The sequence below is a fragment of the Dromiciops gliroides genome, chromosome 2 (genome assembly GCF_019393635.1).
Source record: "Dromiciops gliroides isolate mDroGli1 chromosome 2, mDroGli1.pri, whole genome shotgun sequence".
Taxonomy (NCBI): domain Eukaryota; kingdom Metazoa; phylum Chordata; class Mammalia; order Microbiotheria; family Microbiotheriidae; genus Dromiciops; species Dromiciops gliroides.
In genome coordinates, this window is record NC_057862.1 from 548,640,945 (window position 1) to 548,667,428 (window position 26,484).

The following is a 26,484-nucleotide window of genomic DNA, read 5'->3' on the forward strand; positions in this document are numbered from 1 at the left end:
TTTAATAATGAAAAGGGCTATAAGCCTTAGATTTCAGATTATGCCCTCTTTTATTATAAAATGCAATAAGTATCTACAGGCTATGATGCAAAGGATATATTATGAAAAGGAAGAATAAAATTGCTGAGCTAGTCAAGACAAATAACCAAGACTAGATTGAATAGAACCTCAGCCGTGTTTCCTGTTCTAAACACTCCAGCACACTATAAGGTCAACTATTTGCTTATATTCTACAGTACTACGAAGGTAAAAGGAGAGTATGCTCTATGGATTCTTCATCAATCCCAGGAATATTTTATTCTGAAGGACCTTCCAGTATATTTTTAGAGAAGAGAAAAAGAAAAATGAGCAGGATAATAGTCAATGGTGAGGGAATGTCTGAAGAGGCTATAGTCCATTGCAAGAATAAAAAATGACAAATATCTTGACAATACATAAAACATAAAAAGGTCTACACAAAATAGTGTATAGCAAAAGATCAATATGAGTACTCCTTCCACTAATACAGATACCAACACAATTTTTCAACCTTTGCAAATTGTGTCCATATTCTTGTACAAAGCTTTATAAAGAGGATCTGCCATATATGTTAGAAACCTTCCCCTGTGTCTTTTTTTTAGAATTTGATTTAATTTAATTTAATTTAAATTCCACACCCATCCCCCCAACCCCCCAGGTCTTTCATAACATTCTGGCTGTCAACGTGTTATCCCGTGTTCTCAATACATGGTCAACCCAGTTTTCCTCATAAAAATGAGAATGAATTAGTACATAACAATTCTTACCCAACTGGATTTCAGATTTTGGCTTGATGGTTGGAAGTTTATAATCCCATTCAAAAGCATTGGGATAAGAATTTATTGGTGTAGATAGTCTTGATAAAAATTTCTGAATCAAGTCACTATCCCAGGGATTCTCAACAATGAAGTCTTGAACGAGAAAGAAAAAAGACAATTTTCTATAAAGGAAAATATATCAGAAACCAAAGACTGTATAATACATTCCCATCATAATGTGGAACTTGGTATAGCAAAACCTTGATCATAGGATTGTGCCTTTAGAGCTAGAAGAGACCTTAGTGATCTTTTAGTCCAACTCCTGTATTTTACACAACTCAAAGTCACAAATGTGGGTCTTGTACTCCAAACCAGCATTCTTTCTCCTATATCACACTACCTTTCCCAATAATCTGTTATGTCAGGGAACGAGTCTCTGAATAAGAGTCTTCCAGAAAAATGATGTTTAACCCTTTAAGCAGTGAGCCAACTGACCACATAATAATATACTATAGTCTCTCATTATTTTTGTGGTAGCTCCTATCTTAGTAGATTCTGACTTCAAAGATACTTTCAAGCAACAAAAAGGAAAAGAATCCCTAAACATCTGGGCTTCACATTGTTTCAGATGTTTGGGGGTGCTAGAAGGCTGCTCTCCAAAAACCAAGATTTAAGAAATATTGTGGGCCTATCCAGGGTTGGTTCTGTTTTGCTCTCATCAAGAAGACTGGAAAATGAGCCAATTATGGATTTCCTTTTTCCCTGCTGCCAGACAGGGTTATACTATGGAAACTCAAATTTTTATTCTTTTCCTGGCAGCAAAAGCATCTGGGAAAGGGGACAAGAGCTGTCAAGAGCATAGAGTTGGCAGAAGAGTCAGAAAATGCCCCACCCATTTTTTTAAACATCACTTAAATGATCATACTTATCAGAGACTGCTGCATTTTGAAGTTTCTTCAGAAAATAAAGCCTCTTAAATATCTAGGCACATTCAAAGAAGCCTAAATATCAAGGAAAGACTTATAGTTCTATAGAAATGGCAGATAACCACACCCACTAGGTATATAATATTATTCTAGGTGCTCAGGAGAGAAAAAAAAATCAACTAAAGCATGGTTCCTTCTTACACCAAACTCACTCTCTACTCTGGGATTGGACACAAGGCTATAATTATAAAATGATACAAAGGCACAGAAAATCTTAAGAGAGGTACAAACCAAGTGATATATATTCAATGGGGGCAATTCCTGGAGTCAGCAGCAAGAACACTAGACTCAGTGTTAGAAGACTCAAATTCTTGGCTCGCCTCTCTTGCTATTTAGGGATGTAACCTTGGATAAATTAATTCCAAAGTCTGGGCTGCGGTTTCCTCATGTGTCAGATAAGGGGCTTGAACTACATGGTTTCTAAGGCCCCTTCCAGCTCCAGCATTCTATGAATCTGTGTTTCTGGGTGAATCACAGTAGAGAGTCTCCTTAGGGGATGATCTGACTGCATCACTCCCCCCATGCAAAAAATCATAGCAGCTTCCAAACTCCTCAGTGCAGCTTTCAGAGTCTCCTGAGCCTCAATGCCTGGTACTTGTCCTCCAGTGCTCCATGCTCCAGCCCAACAGGCCTCTCTCTCTTCTTCACACATGACAATTTGCCCCCATTTCTGGGCCATCCCTCAGGTCCTGAATATACTCCCACCTCAAGACTGCCTCAGAGACTCCCTCTTTTGTTGAGAGAACCACGCAAGCATCACTTTCAACAGTCATCCTTTTTTGATCTCTGTGCCCACGAGTGGCTAACATCCCTAACTACCTTGTATTTATTCTCTATATTTATTCTATATGTACTCCAAACTTTAAAAGCTTAAAACTACACTGAGGCTTTTGGGACACCCTGGATATGTGCTTCTTTTCTCCCTGCGAGAACATAAGCTCCTCAAGACTTGAGATGCTCTCCTTCTTTCAATTTATCCCTGGAGCCTAGGACAGGGCCTGGCATATAGTAGGTACTTAATAAATACTTGTGGATGGATAGTAACTTATATGTCCAGCTTCGATCCATCCTTTTAAAATAATTTCCCTACTAAAATTCATAAATTGTTGTTCAGTTGTTTTTCAATCACGTTTGACTCTTTGTGACTCCACTTGGGGTCTTACTGGCAGAGATACTGGAGTAGTTTGGCATTTCCTTCTCTAGCGCTTTTTACAGATGAGGAAACTGAGGCAAACAGGGTAAAGTGACTTGCCCAGTGTCACACAGCTAGTAAGTGTCTGAGGCTGTATTTGAATTCATGAAGGTGAGTCTTCCAGATTCCAAGCCCAGTTCTCTGTGCACCGTGCCACCTAGCTGCCCTTCATAAAATGTACTACCTGTATGAACACCATAAATGTTATTTGTTATTATGATTCCCATCATATCACCCTAAAATTATTTTTCTACTTACATTAAAAGATGAGTAGAGCAGGTATTTTATAGGTATTATACATGTGATTTTTCTAAACTTACAAAAATGATAAGGGTAGTAAAAACTTTTACAAGTCAATTCTAACCAAGGAACAGAATCATCTCTTCTTAAAATAAGCTGCCATAAAAATTACTATTGATGGCAGAAATCAAAGGATTTGATATTATTACCACCAAGTAAAGTGAGTATCTGGTGCAAGCCTACAATATAGTTTGGTTCCTTAGGTTTAAAATGCTTCTATTTTCTTTACTGCCTATATTACTCTTTTTTTTTTAATTAATTTTTTTTTTTTTTTGCAGGGCAATGGGGGTTAAGTGACTTGCCCAGGGTCACACAGCTAGTAAGTGTCAAGTATCTGAGGCCGGATTTGAACTCAGGTACTCCTGAATCCAGGGCCGGTGCTTTATCCACTGCACCACCTAGCCGCCCCCTGCCTATATTACTCTTACAGGTATATTATCCATGTAATAGCTGGTTGTCTTGCTTAAGGAAAATATTCTTATAAAGTAAATGAAAAACATATTAATCACTGCAATATAATAAATGTCCTAAAGTAAAAAATATGTGTAAGGAAGTTCATATAGTTTTGGCATCACAGAATGGTAGCTGATAAAATTGTCCTTTAAATGCTATTACTGTAGGAACCAAATGTTATATACTTTTCCTTCCAGAAAACAACTCCTAATAATATCAGAGGTAGTGTAGTAGATAGAGCACTGAGCTTAGAATCAGAAAGACTCATCTTCCTGAGTTCAAATCCAGCCTCATACTTATTAGCTGTGTGACTCTAAGCAAGTCATTTAATCCTGTTTGACGCAGTTTCCTCATCTACAAAATGAGCTGGGAAAGGAAATGGCAAAACAGTTCAGGATCTCTGCCGAGAAAAGCCCAAATGGAGTCTCAAAGAGTTGGACACAACTGAAAAAGGAGTAAAAAACGATAAGGTCAGAAAAATAAATACCATCAAACAATATTCGTATCTCTCTTTAAATAATGTCTTTTATTGATGACTATCTCCCTCTCAAGGGTTCCCCTTGATTCCCAGAAGTCACTGTTTTTTGTTTAAAAAAAAAGAAAATTAAGACAATTATTAGCTCATACCTTGGACACGAGGGCTTTCAGAAAGTCTACTCTGTGTACAATTGGCTGGGTACTCAACACCGACTTCTTGTGGTTCCACATCCATTGCAAAGTCGTTTTCACTGAGTTTACAAGCAACAAGGCCCTCCTCGACACCACCAGGAAGAGCTCCAATCACCACATGCTGAGCGAAGGGGAGTGATGGCACAGTGACTGGCAACACACTCTCTGCCCCATTTTCTTGAATTATACTGGATATGTACAGACAGAAAAGAATTAAACTTAAGGATTAGATGTTAGAAGTCTGGGGACTAGAATATACACCTGACTTATAATAACCAAGTAGTTTTCTACTGATTCTAAGGTCTGTATTTCAAAGCCCCGAAGTAAAATTGATTAAATTATTAGCCTTAGGCATTCGAGATCACTAGAATCTGGTCTTATACATACATTTTGGTTGGAACATACTTGATTATTTTCTGTCCTCTATACACAGCTCATTCTCTAGCTTGCCCCCCACCCCCCACCCCCCGTTGCTTTTCTCATCACTCCCTATACCCATCTCTGGTGATTGCTACCTCATTCTTTAAATCCCAGTTCAAATACCATCTCCTTCATCAAGCCTCATTCATGAGTCCCTCCAATTCATGATGCCCTTCCTGCTTTGAATCTCATATAGCATTTGGTTTGCTCGTTGGCAATTGGGTATTTATAATTATTTTATTTTATTGATTTGTGTGTGTGCCAAGCACCTCATTGTACCGTAAGCTTCATGATGGCACGCACACTGTCTTATTTAATTTTTCTCCTCTAAACTTTCTTCCTTCCTTATCACCAAGCCCTATGCTCTAGACTCAGTTCAGGAGATGCACAGTAATTGTTAAATGAATTGGAATGACCATACTAATCAACCCTGACTTATTGCTTAGTTCACCAAGGCTGCTAATAGTTGCCTGAGCTATTGGCCTGTTTCATTGAAGTGGTTACTTTCTTTCTTTTTTTTTTTAATTAATAAAGTATTTTATTTTTTTCTGTTACATGTAAAGAAAGTTCTCAACTTTTGTTTATACAAGCTTTACAATTTCAGATTTTTCTCCCTCCCTCCCCCCTCCCCTAGACAGCAGGTAATCTGATATAGGTTTTATATATATATATATATATATATATATATACACACATAATAACATTAATCCTATTTCTGCATTAGTCATGTTATAAGAGAAAAAATCAGAGCAATGATGAAAAACCTCAAAATAGAAAAAAACAACAGCATCAAAAACAAAAGAAATGGTATGGTTCATTCAGCATCTATAATCCGCAGTTCTTTTTTTTTTTTTCTTGGATTTGGAGATCCTCTTCCATCACGAGTTCCCTGGAACTCTTCTGTACCATTGCATTGGTGAGAAGAATATAGTCCATCACAGTAGATCAACACTCAATGTTGATGATACTGTGTACAATGTTCTTCTGGTTCTGCTCATCTCACTCATCATCAGCTCACACAAGACCCTCCAGGTTTCTCTGAACTCCTCCTGCTCATCATTTCTTACAGCACAATAGTATTCCATTGTATTCATATACCACAACTTGTCCAGCCATTCCCCAATTGATGGGCACCCCCTCAACTTCCAATTCCTTGCCACCACGTAAAGAGCAGCTATAAATATTTTTGTACATGCGGGTCCCTTTCCCCTTTCCATGATCTCTTTGGGAAAAAGACCCAAAAGTGGAATTGCTGGGTCAAAGGGTATGCACAGCTTTATTGCCCTTTGGGCATAATTCCAAATTGCTCTCCAGAATGGTTGGATCAGCTCACAGCTCCACCAACAATGCATTAGTGTTCCAATTTTCAAAGTGGTTACTTTCTAAGAGTAAAAATGATGATACCTAATTGACATTTACTTAATGCCTTATATAAAGTTTACATAGCATTTTACATATACAGTAGTATCTTATTTGAGCCTCACAACAACCTCAGTGAGGCAGGTAATGTAGGTATTTTAATCTTCACCTACAGATGAGGAAACTGAAGGTCAGAAAGGTCAAGTGACTTGCTCAAAACCACACAAGTGGTATGGGTTAAAGGTAAAATTTAAAACTAGGTCTTCTAGACTCCAAGTCCAATACTCAATGATATCATCCTACCAGTATTTTTTTGGGGGGGTAGGGCTGGGCAGTGAGGGTTAAGTGACTTGCCCAAAGTCACACAGCTAGTACGCGTCAAGTGTCTGAGGCTGCATTTGAACTCAGGTCCTCCTGAATCCAGGGCCGGTGCTTTATCCACTGCACCACCTAGCTGCCCCCTTACCAGCTAGGCATTTTCCCCCTTCAAGTGATACAAATGAATAATTTCTCTTTGGGCATATGCATTTGTGATGCATCTCACTTTCAAGTAGTCTGAAAGGTGTTTTAAAACCACTTAGATATCAAGCCAGAAGAGGGTATCACAGAATGTCACTGTTAGAAAGACTCCAGAGTCATCTAGTTCAACCCAAACAATCTATTCCATGTATAACATCCCTAATCAATGCACATCTAGTTTTCCCACGAAGGCCTCTAGTAATGGGAAACTCACTGCTTCCTAGGGCAGCCCTTTCTACTTTTGGACATATTGTCTGAAAGAATGCAGGGCTTAAGAGTTAAGGTTTTAGATTCTAGCTATGATGCTTAATGTTTGTGACAAACCAAAACTTTCAAGTCTCATCTTTTCTCATCTATAAGATGAGGATAATACTTTGAACCACCACCTCAGAGTTGTGGTGAAGAAAATTCTCCGCAAATTTTAAAGTATAGATTGGTACAGTACAAAAATGATTAATGGACTTAGAGTCTGTAATCTTGGATTTGAATCCTGACTCAGGCACTATCTGGCTGTGTGACCATGGGCAAGTAACCTTTCAGAGCCTTAGGCTGGTCACACAGCCAGATAGTGCCTGAGTCAGGATTCAAAATTTGCAGAGAATTTTCTTTGTAAACCTCAAAGTATTATGTAAACCAAGTTACTATCATCTTCCATAAATATAAATTGTTACAATGATCAAGCTAAAAGCTATCTCTCAGCAATTTCTACCTGTTATTGCCAGGTTCTGTCCCCTGGCACTAAGGAAAATACATCTCATCCATCTTGGTCACCCTCTTCTGGATGAAATCTGATGCTTCAATAGTAGTCAAGCACCCCCCACCCCCAAATCTGATCATCTAGCCATAAGGCCAGAAGAGGGTACAACCACTGTCCCTGCCTCCAACTGTTATTGGATTCCACCTGCCTAGGGACTAGTGGGGCTCTTTTGTTATGACACCTCTCCCCCTGCTATTTATCTCCTTCTCAACTTTATAGAGTTAAAAGTCTACAGATCTTAAGTGAGAAGAGTTTTCAGTTTAAAATAACAAATACATAATAATATAAATTCAAATTAAGTGCTGTGTTATAGATGTGAAATTAAAGAAACAATTGGAAATGAAGACAGAGAAACCCTCAAATGTGCATTACCTTAGCTTTTGATTTTTTGAGTTCTCCACAAGTTTTTCCTTACAGGAATCATAAGCCATACCAGCACTATCATTTTCAATCATATTTTCTAAAATTCAAACATAGTTAATTAGAAAAGAAAAGTACACAATAAAAAAGATAGCACATCATGCAGTAACTATAATTAGTTCAATTATATTCCCCAATTTATACTATATATTAGACTCGAGGATTTAAAAGTACTACTAAAGAGAAGCACTGATTTCCATTAGAACTTCAAAACTCCATTCTCATAGGGGACTATGTTCAGAGACTAGTTCAGAAATATAAAGATCATGCATATGAGAATCCTGATATTAACTTTTTCCTTTAATAAGCACTTTCTTTTCCTTCCTCCCTTTTCCCTTTCTTTTCCTTCTTCCCTTTTCTTTCTTTCCCTTCTTCCCTTTCTCTTTTCCTTCCTTCCTTCCTATCTCTTTCTTTCATTCTTTTTCTCCTACACAACCCCTCAAAGAAAAATTACAAATGGATACAAATAGTTTAGGCAATCCACTTAACAGCACACATATCAACATACAAAAACCAGAGATCATTTTTGTGTTTGAAGGTGACTTTCCATTTATTCTAATGGACTTGAATATTTAAGTAGCCACAAAGGTGATGCTGTGGCTCTATCTATTGAGCAGAATTCATGAGCTGGAAGACTCACATGAAAAGGATTTTTCAGGGAGTATCTAGGGTACATCATTTTGCACTACTGTTCTTATTTATAAAATGCTCAATGTAGCTCAATGTAATCTTCTGAAACATAAGTTTTTTAAGAACACAAATAAACCCTCTGATAATGTCTTTTAATCAAGTCTCATACATAGTTTAATAGTCATTAGTGATTCATTAGGTTGAAAAAATAGATGGGTACTAATGAAATGAAAATGTTGTTATGTTATCCAGACTTGAAAAATGCATTTATATAAACAGGAATAGAAATGACAATGATTCCCATTACAGTTGAATGCAATTTGACACAATGTCTATAAAAAGCAACATTGAGCTATATTGTTGTTCAGTTGTTTACAACTTATAATGACCCCACTTGGGGTTTTCTTGGCAAAGATACTGGAGGGGTTTTGCCATTTCCTTCTTCTGCTCATTTTATAGATGAGGAAACTGAAGCCAATAGGGTAAAGTGACTTGCCCAGGGTCACATAGCTAGAAAGTGTATGAGGCCAGATTTGAACTCAGAAAGAGTCTTCCTGACTCCAGGTTGGCAAGTTATATAGGAACACTAGAAGAAGGAAGTATATGAAGCCATTAATTCAACAAACATTTATTAAGCACTTCCTGTTTATAGAACATTGTGGTATATACTTTTGATAGCCTTTGTCTCTCAGACCTTACAGTCTAATTGAGGAGAAAAGACACAAAACATTTTTTTGGACCAGACCTATGATTTCATGAGTGTTGGGAGCTCCAAATAAGGAAACTCCCTTTACAATGTAGACTGACATCTTTCTCAATAACTTAAAGCCATAGAGTCAGAGGCAGAGTTGGAATTAGGGTCCATTTGGGTTAGTATTAGCTGGGGGGCACTGAAAAATTAAATTATTTGACCAGCATCAAATAGTCAGAATGTGCCAGGGCCAAAACACAAACCCAGACCTGCCTGCCTCCACGAGCAGCTACTCTCCATAAAACATACTATTATGTATTTTTTTTCAGTGAACTACAAAATGGTAGGTCTAAGAAATAGAGTCATTTGGGGGGTGGGGGTGCAGGGCAATGGGGGTTAAGTGACTTGCCCAAGGTCACACAGCTAGTAAGTTGTCAAGTGTTTGAGGCCGGATTCGAACTCAGGTCCTCCTGAATCCAGGGCTGGTGCTTTATCCACTGTACCACCCAGCTGCCCCCAGTAGAGTCATTATTAACGGGGAAGAAAAATGAGACAAGACTTTCTGAAAGTCATTTGAGTTGACCTTAAAAGAGGGGTGATGATCTCATAAGAATGTATAAGGTATGTCTGAGGGCAAAAAGTAGTTTGGTTCTGCAGGGATGTTGAGTATATGGAATTAATGAAAAGACTGGAAAGGTAAGATAGTGCCAAATTGTGGAGAGCCTTGAATACCAGAAAAAGGAATCTGAATTTGATTCAGCAGGCAGCAGGGAAAGCCTGAAGATTTTGAATAAAGGGGAGTTGTCACCTATTGAGCAGAGGAGTGACGCTAGAAGAATGTTGGGCTCCTCAAGGGCAGGGACTATTCACTTTCTTTTGTTTGTTTTTTGTGGGGCAGTGAGGATTAAGTGACTTGCCCAAGGTCACATAGCTAGTAAGTGTCTGAGACTGGATTTGAACTTGGGTCCTCCTGAATCCAGGGCTGGTGCTTTATTCACTGCGCCATCTAGCTGCCCTGACTGTTCACTTTTTTATCTGTATGTCCAGCACTTCACACAACTTTTGGCACATACTAGGCCCTTAATACTTATAGATCAAATCTAATCTTTAGATAAGGGAGATTGTATGAAGGATAGACTGGCAGATGTAAATAATGGAGAACTGACCTGCTAGGCAGTTATTATCCAAGTGGGTAGTAATAAGGGTCTGTTCTAGGATGGTATCAGCAGATGAAGATATAGATAAATCTAACAGCTTTAGAATCAACATGACTTGGTTATATTGATTGGGTATAGGGTGAAGGAGGTTAACGCAGTTTTTTTTGCATATCAATGTATAATGTCTATTATTTCATTGGTATAGGGAACTCCTAGTAAGGAAGCTCTCTACCACTGGAGATTAGCAAGTGTTCTGAACGTAAGTCTTAGAGAGTGGAATGGGGGACACTGAGATGTGAAATGACATGTCCAGAGTCACGAAGCCAATATATGTCTAAGGCTGGATTTGAACCCAGGCCTTCATGACTCTGATGTTGGTTCTCTATCCGTTACTCCAACTAGCCTCAAACTTGTTGGTCTCAGGATGCCTTAACACTCTTAAAATTATTGAAGCCCAAAGTGCTTTTGATTATGTGGATTATATCTACTGATACTTACCATGTTAGAAATTAAAACTGATACATTTTTAAAAAATTAATTTATTAAAATGACAAACCACCATGTTCATATAAATAACATTTTGTGAAAAATAACTACATTCTAAAACAAACAAAAAGAAACTTAGTGAGAAGAGTAACACTGTTTTATATCATATCTTGGTATTATTATGCAAAGTTTTGATCTTGTAGACCCTCTGAAAGGGTCTCAGGTATTCCAGGAGTCTTCAGATCACACTCCAAGACCCACTGTCCTGTGTGATGATGCCTCTCAGCTTGGGGCCAACATATATGGCAATAAAAGGATACAAATAAGTATAAACCATATCCTTGATTAAAGTACATGGGAAGGTAAGACAAATGACAATACAAGGTAATATGTGATAAATGCCAAATGAATGGTATACACTTAGTGCCACAGGAGTGCTAAGAAAGGAAGGCTCACTTCCCAGTGGATGATTAAGGAAGAAGCAACATTTTAATGGATCCCTGAAAATGCTACCACTGAATATCAATGGTGATGCTATAACCCAAAGCACATGGCTGTTTCAAACCAGAGTTACTTCTACTGATTAGCTTCTAGCAGAGATAGGGACCTACAGAGAAGGTACTAGATCATCCCTATGTATTTTTCATACTATGAAGAGCACTGCTTAAGTTTATGGAGTTGAAATGGCAAACAGAAATGACAATATTGATTCTGGGGAGAAAAATTACTATTTGAGCTATGTTAAGGGTTAAAATTCTAGCTAAACTGTCTAAAATATCTAATGAGTGGTCGCCAATAAATTATAAGCTTTAGCAAGAGTTAGACTTTTAAGCATTTATTAAGGAGAATAAGAATTTGGTAAAGAGAGAGAGAAAGGCCTAGATTCCTATCTATTAAAGGGAGAGCACATTTCTAGCTCCCTTCTCCGCCAGCGTCCTCAGGAAAGAGCCCCAGACTGAGCGCCAGTCTCTTCCTTCCTCCTCCCACTAGTCCGCGTCACTTCCTCCCGCCAAAGAAAAAGACTCCTGGTCTTGCCCTCAAAGACCTTCGCTTCATGGGCAGAACTCTTCTACAGTAAGTATCCAGCAGGTGGCGTCATTCCAATCGTTACAGCTAGAGTTCCTTTAAAAATAGCTTTGAGAACTTTGTTTAATGAACTCTGTAACAAGTTTGCCTTAATACTTGACCTTTTTACCATTTTATTGAAATTTTCTTTTTAAAAAAAAGTAAGTAAAATTTTAACTTACAAGTTCATAAGCTAGGGATTATGTTTTCTCATTCTTTGATCAGTAATCATGACTTTAAACAAATGGGATGAAGAGGTACTGAACCCCTATTAAAATATACCTTAGGGGGCAGTTAGGTGGCATTAGCTCTGGATTCAGGAGGACCTGAGTTCAAATCTGGCCTCAGACACTTGACACGTACTAGCTGTGTGACCCTAGCTGGGCAAGTCACTTAACCCCCATTGCCCCACCAAAAAAAAAATATACCTTGGTCTAGGGATCTGACTGAAATTCTCTTGGCAGGTCTTACACTATTGCTTTATCTACCTACTGCTGATAAAAAGTGATGTGTCAAGACAAAAAAGCTTTGACTATAGGGTATGGGTAAATCACTGAAGTTGCATGCACGAAAGAAGATTTCTGTGAGATGGTAATGAAAAGCTAACGATTCTTTGAGTTTAGATGGCAAACTTAATGAAAATCTGCTTTTAATTCAAATAAGTAACGATCTTTGTAGAGAGGAATGATTAACACTGAGATATCAATAAAGCATCCAAGCATAAGGCACAGAGTCGGCACCCTTAAATAGCCTTCAAAGAAACAGATGAAAGAGAGAACAGTTAGTTCCTTCTATCCCTACCCTGCTGCCTGCTGTTCTCAGTATCATCTCTATTGTAGACACTTTTCCAAGAATTTGAAATCAACTGTTATATTTATTGAATAAATATACTTTTATAATTACCTAGTTTTGACAAGTCAGGAAGACATTTTAAAGACTGAAATTTAAATAAATTAAAGAAAGTTGCTTGTGCAGGTTATAATATGGGAAGGACACAAAGTGTAGTTCTTATAAAAGTCATCCCCCAGTATCTGCTGTGTAGCAGACACAGCATACAAGACAGAAATAAAATGCCTGTTCCCTGGATGACCTCCAGGGCCTTACACACTAGCAGGGAAAACAACATATACAAATACATCGTGTACACAGACACACAGCAGGCCTCCCTACCAAATGTGCAGAAGGTAAATACAATGCCATTTGCTTGGGGAGGGAATCAAGAGGGCCTTCATGCAGAGGCTCTGGAGCTGAACCTTGCAGGAAGCTCAGAATTCTGAGGCGGAAAGGTGAGAAGGACATGGATTCCAGCAATGGCGTGGATACGGGATAGTTACTTTAGTTGTTGGCCATGGGACAGGACAGTTCATCGATTCAATCAAATCACAGCAAACATTTAGTGAGTGCTGGGCCAAAAGATGAACAAATAGCCCTTTCCCTATGGAACTTCTATCCTAATGGGGAAAAGCATTGCATAGAATATACAAAACAAGTACAAAGTAAATACAAAGTCATTCTGGAGGGAGGGAGGGATCAGGAAAGACTCCATGTGGGAAGTTGTGCATGAAGTGAGCTTTAGGCAAAGCTGGGCCTTCTAAGAGGTGGAGGGGAGGAGGGATTCATCACAAATATGGGACACAGGGAGAGTGGGTGGAAGATGTTATGGAAGCTGAGGCTGCTTCAGAGCAAGGACTCAGACCTAGGTCTTCTCTTGAATTTGTAGGCAATGCTGCTTCCACTTCGCTGTGATGATCACAGCTATTGTTACTTGTTAAGCAGTCTGGGAAAAGTGAACAAACTGTGTGCACAACTGTCTGATACAGCTGGGCCAAAAGATGATACACACGACTTCAATTGCTACTTACAGATCTCTATTTTGTTGGCAACCTAAGATATTACATCTCAAAAAAGCAAGAAAACCCAATGAATGTCAGAACTATCTATCCATCTGTGTGTGTAAAATTTTAACTTACAAGTTCATACACATACACACACACACACATACATGCACACACACATGTACACATGCACACGCACAGAGACAGACAGGTAGAAAGAGATGCAAGATGATACAATGAAGTAAAGTGAAAAGAAAAGGAAGTTCATTGAGTTTCTTCCTTACAATGCACAAAGTTCCTATTGAAGACTTCCAGTCAGAACACTAATGTATCAACAGTGATTCACAAAGACACCAAAATTTTATAGTAACACCCACCTTTGTCCTCCAGGGCCTGCCATGCATCCATGGAAATTTTGTTAAATGGTGTAGAAGCAAGATGTGCAGCGGATATAAAATCTCTTGTGCTATTAGGACTGGGTCCCAACGTTTTATTATAACGAACACCCCATACAGTACAGTCATCCAAGGGCTCTGTTGCCTGAAATCCTTCCTAGAACACAAGAAATATTAAAAAGTAACAACCTTCTCATTCCCAATGACATTTTAAGTTTTGATAGCTTTTTAAGATGTACAAACCGCAAGAATCAAAGGTAATTCATATTAACAGCTGCCAAATGCAGCTAAGAGTAGCCAATAATGGGTCTTCCTACAGTTGTGATTTTTGTTTTTTTAAGGTATTGTATAAAATTCAAGTAATTAACTGGTATGTTTCTAAGAAAAAGGTCAGAGCTTGCCAGAATGAATACAGTAGAGATTAGCTAAGACCACAAACAACAGAATAGAAAATATCAGAAGAGGATTCAGCAATGTGTTTTCAGGCTGGGATGTTCTAAGGGTATAGTACCACCCTGCTAGCAAACTGGCATACCGGGCAGGGAGGATGAAGAAGGAATGGAGGGAGAATTCAATACAATTCAATTTGTATTTATCAAGGATCGACTATGTACAAAGCACTTTGAAAGATAGTAAAAAAGAGTACCCAACCAAAGAACCTGAAATCTGGTAGAGGTGGGTAAGGCAAATACACAAATAACTATAGTGCCAATAGTCACAGCTCACATTTGTAGCACCTTAAGATTTATAAAGTGCCTAACAAACATCATACCCCCATTGTACTCAGAGATAAGTGTCATTAAGGAGAGTATAGATCCAATTACAGGGTGGGGGGGGCATTTAAAGAGGATGTTTTTCTGTTTTTTGGTTTTCTTTTAGTGGTGGTAGGGAGAAAGAGAAAGAATCTGGAAAGATGTCACTAAGGACAGACATTTGAGATCGACCTAAAAATGTTGATAGGAAGAAATGGATCAGGGGTGGAAGGCTGGTGAGGCATTCTAAGCAGAAGGAAAAGTTTGAGCTGAACTATGGAGAGACAGAAATAGAAGGCACATTTGAGGAACAGCAAATAGACCACTTTGGTTACAATGGAGGATGCATATAGGTTAGAAGTGGCAGGCTGAGAGAGAAGCTGAGGCCATATTACAGGGGGCCATTGAATGCCAGTCAAATGAGTTTCTATTTCATTCTACGGGCCATTTAAGGCTGAGTAGGGGAGAGATATCATTAGATCTATTCCTTAGAAAAACTGATCTGGCAAGGGTGTATAAAACAGAGCAGAAGGGGGAGGTACTAGAGAAAGGAAGAGCAGTTAGGAATTTTTTGACATCCAAATGAAAACTAATAAGAAACCTGAACTAGATGAATAGAAATGGAAGGAAAAGTATTAAAGAAATTGTGGTGTTGAAGACTATAGGTCTTTATAAATGATTAGACAGATACAGGACATGAAGAGTTCCCCCCTACCACCCCCCCCCCCCCGAAAGGTAGAAGTTAGAACATGGATGACTAGAAGAATGGTAAAACCACTGAGAGAAGGAGGGAAGACAGAATGAGAGGCAGCTTGGGGCCTGAGGAAAATAAGTTTGGTTTTGGAACTATTACATTTTTTGCTATTGGTGGGTACCAGGATGGGGTACAGCAGGCAACTAGAAAATAGAGACTGGAGCTGGGAAGAAAAGTCAGGCCTAGTAATAGAGATTTGGAAGTGATAGTTGAAACCATAGAAGTGGATGTGATTCCTGAAGACGACGATATAAAAAGACCAAAGGGCCAATAACTAAGGGTGTGTACTGGTTAAAAGTAGCAATGACTTTTATGTTATTCATGTACCACATGTATTGAATTTGGTTGATGTTTGGTAATTTTGGTTTATTCCTAATTTTGTATTTTCCCTTTCAACTTCAAAGCTGAAGCCTTATTTTTCACTCTCTAAGTTTATTTGAACTCAACAACCTCCCAGAACTTTAATATGGAGGAAGGGTAGAAAAAGCTTTCCTTAGGTCCTGCTGTGGAGAAGGAAACCGGGTTTTTTCCCTCATTCATTTAAGGTTATTTAAACTAAATTCTGCCAATTGGATTTATTACTTCTTAGCCTTCAAATTATCTATCTATCTATCTATCTATCTGTCTGTCTGTCTGTCTGTCTGTCTACCTATCCATGCATATGAACTGTGAACAGATACTCTTCGTTATTTCACAAGATATTTGAAGAGATAAGTTAAAGCCACTACAGTGCATTAGACATTTCCTCATATTTGTAAATCGCTATAATTTCACTCACTTTAAATCTCAAAGTCTTAAGAATCTCATTCCTAAATGGATGTTCTAAAATAACTTACATCTGTATATGCCTTCAAAAATTCTTTCACATATATCCTTTTTAAATTATCAAAACACTTGTGAATTCACCATTTAGTTTTTCATTTTGCATTTCAGGGCTGCTAAACAGTGCTGGAGAAAACACAGGAAGCCCACTATAAATGAGGTAATCCCAGCCTGGCTCTTGATGATACTTGACAATTCTTTTGCTCTACTCCCATTAATCCTCTTTCTCAGAGCCCATATTATCTATATAAACCTTTCCTTCTTTTCCACTCACGCTCACCTTCCTTCTAAACCTCTATTTTTTTGGGGGGGTGGGGTGGGGCAATGAGGGTTAAGTGACTTGCCCAGGGTCATACAGCTGGTGTCAAGTGTCTGAGGCCGGATTTGAACTCAGGTCTTCCTGAATCCAGGGCTGGTGCTTTGTCCACTGTGCCACCTAGCTGCCCCCTAGCCTCTAATTTTAATGAGAAGATTGATGCCAGAATACAGGAACTCCCTCATTCCCAAAACTTTGTTTCTCAGGACCTCTCAGTAGCACCATTTCCTTGCTCCTCCTTTTTCTCAGTTCCAGGAAGGGACTCTTCAGGCTAATTCCTCTACTTCGATCTTTGTTCCCATTCCATTCCTTCACCTCTCTTCAACACCGAAATCCCATAGTCATCTCCTCTTGAAATCTTTCCCCTAGCTTCTTCTCATCTGCTTAGTAAGCCTTTTTTTCAAAGAAATGAATGAATGAATAAGTATTATGGTCACCTTACTGGATGTGGCAGAGGGACTGAACAACTTCAAACTCATTAGGGTTCTTGAATGCTAACTTTCTTCCCACTATACTTACATTTGGTTTGGAAGCAGATCTGCTTGTAGGTCGCTCACCAAAGAATCTGATACCTGTGGTTTTGTTTTTGGGCTGTGTTAATCTAGAAAAGATTGGTAGTCTTTTAAGCAAATTTGACAGTGGCAAAGAAAAAGTCAAATCTGTGAACAAGACAGAATAAGCTGAAAAGATGACAGTGACAGAAAAAAAAAATCAGTTACCTTGTTAGGTGAGATTCTATCAGTACAGACACCTTTTACTCAGTGAAATAGATGCATTCATGCAAAACTAGATAAAACAAACTAATTTGACTGATTTTTGCTGTAAAATTAGAGATTTATTAGCCTGGATGGATGGATCAGGGAATCTTACATACTCCACTCAAACTTCTGGCACAAATGGAAAAGGTCTGGTGGCAAACTGGAAATCATGCTCCCCCCTGCCATCCCCGCCCAATCTAGCAGTTAATTTTTTCTTTCAAAGAATTTTCTGTAGCCTTTCCAAGTCCTATTTTTCTACCATGTCTTGAATTCCCTATTTCTTCATTATATTTCCATAAGAGAATTTTCATTCAATTAATGGCACTAGGCTAGACAATCAGCTGCCATCTACTAGTGAAGAATAACAATATCCCCTGCTTAGAAAATGGCTTATCTTTGAAGCTTCAATAATGTAAAACCATTTTCCACTTTTGAAATGAGTGAGCCCTAATTTTATATATTTAATGTTACTTAGAACAAGGGATGATTATATACCTTATGTTCTATACTATCCAAATGTTTTTAAGCAAGTTATTTAACTCCTTTGGTCCTCAGTTTTCTCAACTATAATATCATCAGTTCATAGATTAGGGGCAGAAAAGGTACCAGTCCAAATTCCTTTTTTAATAAATGAGGAAACGGAGGCCCTGATAGTTTAAATGACTGCCCAAGGTCACACAGGTAGAAAGGAGCTAGCCTTGAATGTGAACTCAGGTCCTTTGATTCCAAATCTAGCACTCCCCCTACCCCACCCTCCCATACCGTACGTACTGTCTCAAGGTAAGGGTTAGGCAAGATGAGTGCTAAGACTCCTTACACCTCTTCATCTTTTGATCCCATAGGAATATGTAATGTTCCATTCCCTAACCCCAAATATTATTGTAACTATGTGGTTTTACCCAACGTTTTCTTTACTTCCATCTTCAAAAATGGAAAAAGCAGGTGACACAGAAGGGACATCATTAACTCCCCAAGCTCCCAGGGGCTGTATCGTCTCTGCAAGACAGTTAAATGTGATCAATATTGATGTTATAAAAATGACATATTTTAAGTTACACTTTGTTTATTAATGAAAAACCAATTAGGTTTTCTGGTTTCTAAAACCGAAGTAACAATATCACCTTTTCAAATGTTTAGATAACCAGTCTAGGTTTTATTCTTATAAAAAAATACATTCAGATGTTTATAAGTTTCTTTCAAATACAAATGTACCTTAAAAAGATGCATACATAATTTTTATAAAATTACTATTAAATAATTATTTTATATAATCTATACATAGAAATTATTCTAAATTGTAAAATGACTATTAAAATATATTCTTTTATTCATTTTTGATTAATATTTGACAGTGGCTAACATCTTAGATATGTTTAGTTTTGTTTTCAACTCATCATCTTTCCTCCAAAACTGGTTCTATGTTCCCCTTTTCTGTTGATGGTCCTGGCACTCTTCTAACCACCCTGGTCCCAAACCTCAATCATTTCTAATATCTTCTCTACCCATGTTTAATTAGTCAGCAGGTCATTTCTACCTTTTCCTTTTCTTTTCCACTGAGAGCTCACGTGATCAGGCTCTTATTACTTTATGTCTAGATGACCACAAGTCTCCTAAGGGGTCTTCCTCTAGTCTTTCTCTATTCTAATTAATTCTCCAAAATCACCACTCAATTAATCTAATATACTATTTTCATCATTTTACTCTGTTACTGACTATAAAAAAAAGCCATAAACTCTTCACCCTGACATTCATGTCTCTGCTCTGGACCAATGTGATCCCCCAACCCTACTTTTCAGCCTTTTCTGTTAATGAAGAAAATGTCCTATGGTCAATTCTATTTACTCTCCCTTTGAACCTTTACTCATAAGATCATAGAGCTGGAAGGGACCTCAGAGATTAGTCTGACCCCCCTTCATCTTGAGGAAACAGGCTTAGGAAATTTAAGTGTCTTGCCCAGAGTCACACAGGCAATGAGCATCATTATCAGCATTTGATCTAATGCTCCACATTTTCCAAGCCCAGAAGGTCCCTCTTTTTGTTTTTGGAGACCCACCTCAAGCTTGACCTTCACTGTGAAGCCTTTGCTAGTCACCCCAACCACCCACTGTGCTCTCTCCCTTTTTAAACTCCTTTAGCACTGTCTCTTTGTCATTTAATCATATGGTCCACTGTTGATATCCAGTCTTTCAGTTGTGTCTGACTCTGTGACCCCTGGGTTCATACTGTCCATGGGAATTTTTAGGCAGACATTGAGTGGTTTGCCATTTCTGTTTCCAGAGGATTAAGGCAAACAGAGATTAAGTGACTTGCCCAGGTTCACATAGCTATTAAGTGTCTGATGCCGGTTTTGAATTCAGGTCTTCCTGACTCTAGGCCCAGTGTTCTATCCACCGTGCCACCTAGCAGCCTCCTATACTGCCTACTGTTATGCCATTTTTCACCAACTAGACTGTAATCCCACCCAGGCTGGGGACCATGTCTTTATAATTCTTGATGTGCCCCATAAACCTTGATGCAGTGTGAGCTCAATCAATATGTATGTGATGAAAATGAAGGAAGGAAGTCATTACTTTGGGGATTGTCCTTAAATACATCATCATCTTGATTCAGAGAGAAATGTTTATCTTCTTCAACAGAAACTTCAGGATGTGAAGTTTCCTGAAACATATTCATTATTAAACCTTAAAAGAAGAGAAGAAAAGTCCATTCAAAATATGATTGCTGAAGAAGTTTCATCAACCCATGGTAAAACATAGAATAAAAGGCCCCTTACCTAGAGCTTCTTTGGTGTGAACTGTGGGTGAAGGCTGGACTCTTGATGGTGTAGCCTGAATCATTCCTGCTGATGTGTTGGGTGTTACATGAGAAGCATTTACACCAAAAAGTGAAGGTGTTTCAGCTGATATAAATTGTTTAAGAAAATGTAGTGTCAGAATAGTACCAGAACCGTAAAGGGAAATCAAAATTTTCAGGAAAGATTTTACTACTACTAGGTAAATTTTATTCTCATTTTCAGTTACTTATTCTCATATTTTCTTTCTTTTTTTTTGCAGGGCAATGAGGATTAAGTGACTTGCCTGGGGTCACACAGCTGGTAAGTGTCAAGTGTCTAAGGCCACATTTGAACTCAGGTCCTCCTGAATCCAAGGCTGGTGCCTTACCCACGGCACCATCTAACTGCCCGCCTTATTATCATATTTTCAATAATATATTTCTAACAATCATACCACCACCTTCATTTAGGGAGCACTTTTTTCTTCAAGGTACTTTCACAGAGGAAAAATCACTGGGTCAAGAACTTGGACATCTGTGCTCTAGTCTCTTCTTTGTCACTGCTTGTTACATAATTTTGGGCACATCTCTTACCTATTTTGAGTTTCCTCACCAATAAGGGTGGTTCAAAGGCCACCCTTGGCTTTGACAACCTCAGTCTAAGATGAATCTTATTTTATCCTTACATCATTACTGGGATATAAACTCTGTTTTGTAGATAAGGATATTAAAGTACAGAGAAGTTTAACAACTTGCTAATGATTACAGCAAGCAAGTGAGGCCTCTCACCTAGTGCTCTCTCATGCATCATACAAAGAGCACTTATTAAGCACCAAGACATGCAGGCCCTGTGTGAGGGGCCTGGCAAATAGAAAAATGAGGTACTCCCTGCATTCAAGGAGCTTACATCCCTCTGAGGGCATACAGCATGCACACACACACACACACACACACACACACACACACACACACATCGGCAAACAGAGGACTACAGGATATGTGGAAAGTGGAGAATATTTAATTGGGGAAATCAGAAAAGGTTTATTCAAGGTGGTGACACTTGAATTGAACGTTGAAAGGAGCTAGTGGTGCTAAGTCATGGAGATAAAGAAAGAGAATGTTCTAGGCCCTGGGGACAAAGAGGGGAAAGGGTACTTTGCCATCTTGCACATTAATATGTGCAAAATTTATCTTGTGTTCAAAGAGCTACAATAACGACCAACAAAAAAATACAGTAAGTTTTAAGCAGCCCCTATATTATGAGTAGATTATATCTAAGCCCCAGGCTTCCTGAAGGATAGAGGCTACTTTTTCCATTGCAACAAAACAGACCTAGGTATTTTGCAATCAAAAATGAAATGGGAATCACTCTTCATAAGTAAACTTGATTATATGGGTAATTACCTTTCACCTGTGGTCCACTATATAGCTTTGATTCAAACGTATTTTTATTCACATATCTAGTGGAAAAAGGAAAAAAACAATAGTTACCTGGAGAATAGGCAGTTATTATACTAAGTAAATCCTCAAGAAAGAAGTCAGACAATAATCAACTCCTCTTCTTTCAGCCATTCTTGGTTCCAAACCAGAGATGGAATTTTTTAAACACTCGAGGATATACCTGGATCAATAGATACGTTTTATCTCAAAGGAAAATGCCCAGTATTAAATACTCAAATGGATGTTTGATATAAATTTGAATATTTCCTCAAATAGTGCAGACTGAAACCCACCAATGCCTATTCTGTATGTGTTCTCATGTAAATCTGTCACAGAAGGTATATTCATGTGCTAGAGGCCTTCCTTTCTCCTGACCCTGCAAGGATGAGAGGGGAACACTTGGGCTGTCCAAAGATTACCTCTCATTTCTCTTCCTATCATCTATTTCCGTGATGACATTATGAGTTATGTATTGCAGCCTGCTCACAGCTGCTGTGTGCCTCTTCATTGTCCTCCATGTGAAATTTATTTTCAAGTCTTTGGAGACTTTTGTGTTCTATGTCTCTCAGTCATATGCCCCATGAAACAGGTATTAAATGCTAGCCTCAAAACCAGCAATAAAGCATCACCTATGCCGATTCCAATGATACTTCCAGAACCAGGAATAGTTTGGTAATAAGAACACTTTCCTAACCCAAAATGATTAAGTACATTCACAAAAGATTGATTTACATCAAGAGAAGGAAAAAATAAAACAACCCAACCTTTTAATAAAAATATATTCCAATGTAACTAAATGTATTAACCATACAGAGGAATTGGCAAGTTTTTAGTTGTTCAGTGAATTGAGTTCCCTATTATGTCATTTACAAGTTTTTTGGATGCCTTTCCTAATTTTCTGGTTATCTTTTACAGATTTTAAAAACAAATATGGGGGCAGCTAGGTGGCGCAGTGGATAGAGCACTGGCCCTGGACTCAGGAGGACCTGAGTTCAAATCTGACTTCAGACACTTAACACTTACTAGCTGTGTGACCTTGGGCAAGTCACTTAACCCCAATTGCCTCACCAAAAACAAAACAAACCAAAAAAAAAAAACAAATATGAACTGGAGACAAAAATGGCACTTAACATATTTGTCCAGATTATTTCCAATATATTAGAGGTAGATGATTTGACTTAAATAGTACCAAGCAACTGCTAAGAATAAAGGACACATACTACCTACTTTCAATGTGAAGAAATAGATACCACTCCAGACAGACATGATCTGTCTTTAGAGTTTTAGAGTGAAAATGTGAAGAAATGTCATGGGAACTTCAACTGAAGGAAATGAGGTGATATAGTTTGGAGAAGAAAGAACCTTGGGAGTGAATGAAACAGGAGTTGTCTTTATATATTTAAGGAGCTATTCTGTAAAAGAGAGTTTAGGCTTGCTCTGCTTTACCCAAGACAGCTGAACTAGTAACACAAGGCATAGAAGTTCAAGAGGCAGACCTTGTTTTGATTTCTAGAAAAACTCTAAAACAAAACTATATAGAAGTTAACTTAGGAATTACTAGGTTCTACATCCCAAGAGGCATTCAAATTAAGGCTTAATGGACTTAAAGTATGTCATAAAGGGAGTTACTGTTCAAGTATGGGCTATTACATTTTCCTTCCACTCATCTTCTGTCCTAGTCTGTGGAAGGAATATAGTTTGCTGTATGTAACTTTAAACTGATGTCTAAAAATGATACATTCCCTTGATATAGGGGGAGGAATGCTGTGGCACCAGTCACTTTGGGCTGATGAGGAAGACACTGGGCAGTTCTGCTAGTGTAGAGGTATAATGATCCCTGGAAACTATAACTGAAGGAAATTTTAGGGATAAAGCCATTCTACATAGTACAAGCCTTGATGAACAGGCCAGTCAGTCCTGTGAGAGTAAAGCTAGGAGGCAGATGTGCCACAAAGTCATTTTCCAGGCAAGCTCGAAGCTCCACATAGAGAAGCCTGATGTTAGTAATGTGGGAGCAGGGGCCAGACTCTGAGGTTAGTATAAAAAAATTAAGAAAAGATTCTTGGGTTATAATCAGATTATTCTCTTTAAACTTAGAGGGGTTTTTGGTACCTTCTTTCCTTTAATTGCTAGTCTCAAAAATTCTTTTGGCTTGAACTGATTGAAAAAAAAGGTGCAGCTATGAGGCATATGCTTAATGTGGTGGGAGAGAATGGAATTGGTGAAGTGCCAGCAAGCATTATTGAGGTTACAGAAAAGAGAGACTGGCATGTTCTATGAGAGATTAAGGATTCTGGTCTCTCTCTTCCCCTTCTTGCCAAGAGCTGTCCCCATTTCCTCAGAGATATATACAATGTAGGATTGAAACCAAATGACAATCACAGATTTCAATAACGAATACAGTAAAAATTAGAATTTGCAAAAAGTGTGAGTTAAAAACACCAACTTGTAAAATCTTTCAAAATTAAAATTTCCAAGATATTATATGGTTTTACTTTGGCAGTGAGCATCTTAGATATTAATCTCACACAATTCCCCGGGGAGACTGAAGGAAACATGTATGAAGAGATTGTGTATCAGAGACTTTGTCTGGTTTAACAATTATCCCTACATGTCCAAGTTTAAGACTGGCGAGCAAAGATAATTTAAATATCGAGAAGTATCAAGCTGAGTTTTCATATGGGGAAAAAGTTGGATTCTAAAGGGAACCATGAAATGCAGCAAATACTATGCTTCTTTTAGAGTAGAGTAAATCTTGGAAGTTGGGGGCAGTTTTAGAATAATCTAGTTATTTATATAAATGTGAAAAGTAAAAAGGCTATTTTATACATACGGTTCTTTAAATTCCAGTTCATGAGAAGACACTGAGTGCTGCTGAAAAGGATCAGGCATAATATTCACATTGCTGTTGTCGGCTCGTACAGGGTGATAGTGTTGTCCCTCCGCAGGGTTTTCTTGAACTTCATTGGCATCCTTTCTGCATACTGCAAATGGAAAGTCTGCTCCTGGCTGGTGCCTCAGAGATGTGGGGCAGGGAATGCTTTGGCTGACCCTTGGTAACACTGAGGTAGCAGGAGTAGTCTTTGGTGGGAGTGGTACAACAGGAGGCACCATTAGCTGTTGGTCTCTTATATTAACCGAAGGCTGTTGATTTCTGGCTTGATAAGGTCCAGTTGGTTCTTGTGGCAAGCCTGCACTTGACCTCACACATGCTGGATGAGCCTTTTAAAGGGAATTGAAAAAGGCAATTAAGTTCAAAATTACTAAGGGGTAACTTCAATCTTGTAAAGAGTGTCTATTCCCTTGGAGCAAATGCCTCCGGCTAGTGGATACTTTCACTTCCTGATTTTTCTTTGTTGGTGTTTTTAACTTGGACTTGGAGAATTCTAATTTTGCTATATTAGTTATTAACATTTGTGACTGTCACTGGCTTGAATTCTACAATGTATAAATCTCCGAGGAAATGGGAACAGCTCTTGGCAAGAAAGGGTTTGGATGATTTTGGAAGGAACTAACATAGAATAGCCTTCTCCCCTTCTCCCTGTATGGGTATACCTTTGACATCTTCTTAATCAGTGACACCTGACAATCAATCTTTTTTTTACTAGTGAACTCCCTTTCAGTTTAGGAAGAAAAGAAATTGTTCTGTTCAGATTATTTCATTAGTAATTCCACATAGTAGGTGCTTGATTGATAAATTGACTTTGGGGGGGAAAATGAAACAAAACTATACAACATGTGTGTATATAGGAAGGTGTAGATATTTTGTTAAGAGTTGGCTATCTTAATATTATTTGTCTTCCCGATAAATAAGAAATATGCTGAAGTACAAAAGTAGGATGACTCATAAGTCCAAGATTGTTTCTACTGGCAAACAGACTTGGATAAGAGAACGCTTATTTTAACTGTCTTGTACTATGGTTAGTAAAAAGCAAATTGAACTACAGTCAAAAGTATAAGACTTGGCTTGAATCCTACTTCTAAAAGTCATGTGACCTTGGGCAGATTACTTGACCCCCTCCAGGGTGCCTCAATTTCCATAACTGCAAAATGAGTAGGTTGGATTAGGATCCATGCCAGCTTTAACCATCTATGAACAGCCTATATGTGAATATAAGAAGAATCTAGAATTTGATAGTGTGGGGGAACTTTGCAGGTAAGTCCTAGAGAGTTGCTTAAAGCACACAGAGGTTAAGTTATTTGCCCAGGGTCACAGAGTTATTAAGTTTCAGAGGCCAGGTTTAAACCCAAGTCTCCCTGACTCTAAGCCCAGGACTCTCCATTATGCTGCATTGCCTCAACTGTAGAAGTTACAGAGATTTTAGGTTCAACTACATGTGAAAATAGAGTCTAAATGCCCTTTGTTACTCTTACAGTTTGCTTAGGATTTCAGAAGAAATTATAGCCACTGCTATCTTGGTACTTGGCCTCTTGTTAAATTGTGACATAATTAATGCTGAAACAGAAAAGAAGTCTAGCTGGCATGTTGGATTAAAAATATTTTAATAACTGAAAGCTACTAACCAACAAAACAGAGCGAGCAAATGTTAGAATAGGGAGAATAAAGTAGCTCTTTAGGCACTAAAGACCAATTTTGGTTTTAGGAGAAGGCTCAGTCTTTGACATGGAATAGTGTGACCATTTATAATTAGGGGTGGGGAGGGTGGCAGAGAACAGTACCTCCCAATGCCTTCTTGTCTACTTTTAAAGAATCATTTTCTTCCTTCATAGCTTAGTCCAGATGTCAGCTCCTTTTGAAG

General features: G+C 38.3%; 1 protein-coding gene across 2 annotated transcripts in view; it reads right to left on the reverse strand.

Moving 5' to 3' along the window:
• Positions 1–26,484, reverse strand: part of BUB1 (BUB1 mitotic checkpoint serine/threonine kinase) — a 59,487-nt gene that overhangs the window by 12,719 nt on the left and 20,284 nt on the right. Inside the window, exons 10-19 of one of the 2 annotated variants that reach the window (XM_043986106.1) lie at positions 24,558–24,946; positions 21,689–21,744; positions 20,286–20,411; positions 20,083–20,193; positions 18,412–18,508; positions 17,274–17,355; positions 14,093–14,267; positions 7,804–7,891; positions 4,335–4,564; positions 786–929 (exon numbers count right to left, since the gene is read on the reverse strand). In XM_043986106.1, the coding sequence (XP_043842041.1) occupies positions 786–929; positions 4,335–4,564; positions 7,804–7,891; positions 14,093–14,267; positions 17,274–17,355; positions 18,412–18,508; positions 20,083–20,193; positions 20,286–20,411; positions 21,689–21,744; positions 24,558–24,946 (1,498 nt within the window). The remainder of the gene's footprint in view (positions 1–785; positions 930–4,334; positions 4,565–7,803; positions 7,892–14,092; positions 14,268–17,273; positions 17,356–18,411; positions 18,509–20,082; positions 20,194–20,285; positions 20,412–21,688; positions 21,745–24,557; positions 24,947–26,484) is intronic. The other variant, XM_043986107.1, reaches the window with a different exon arrangement.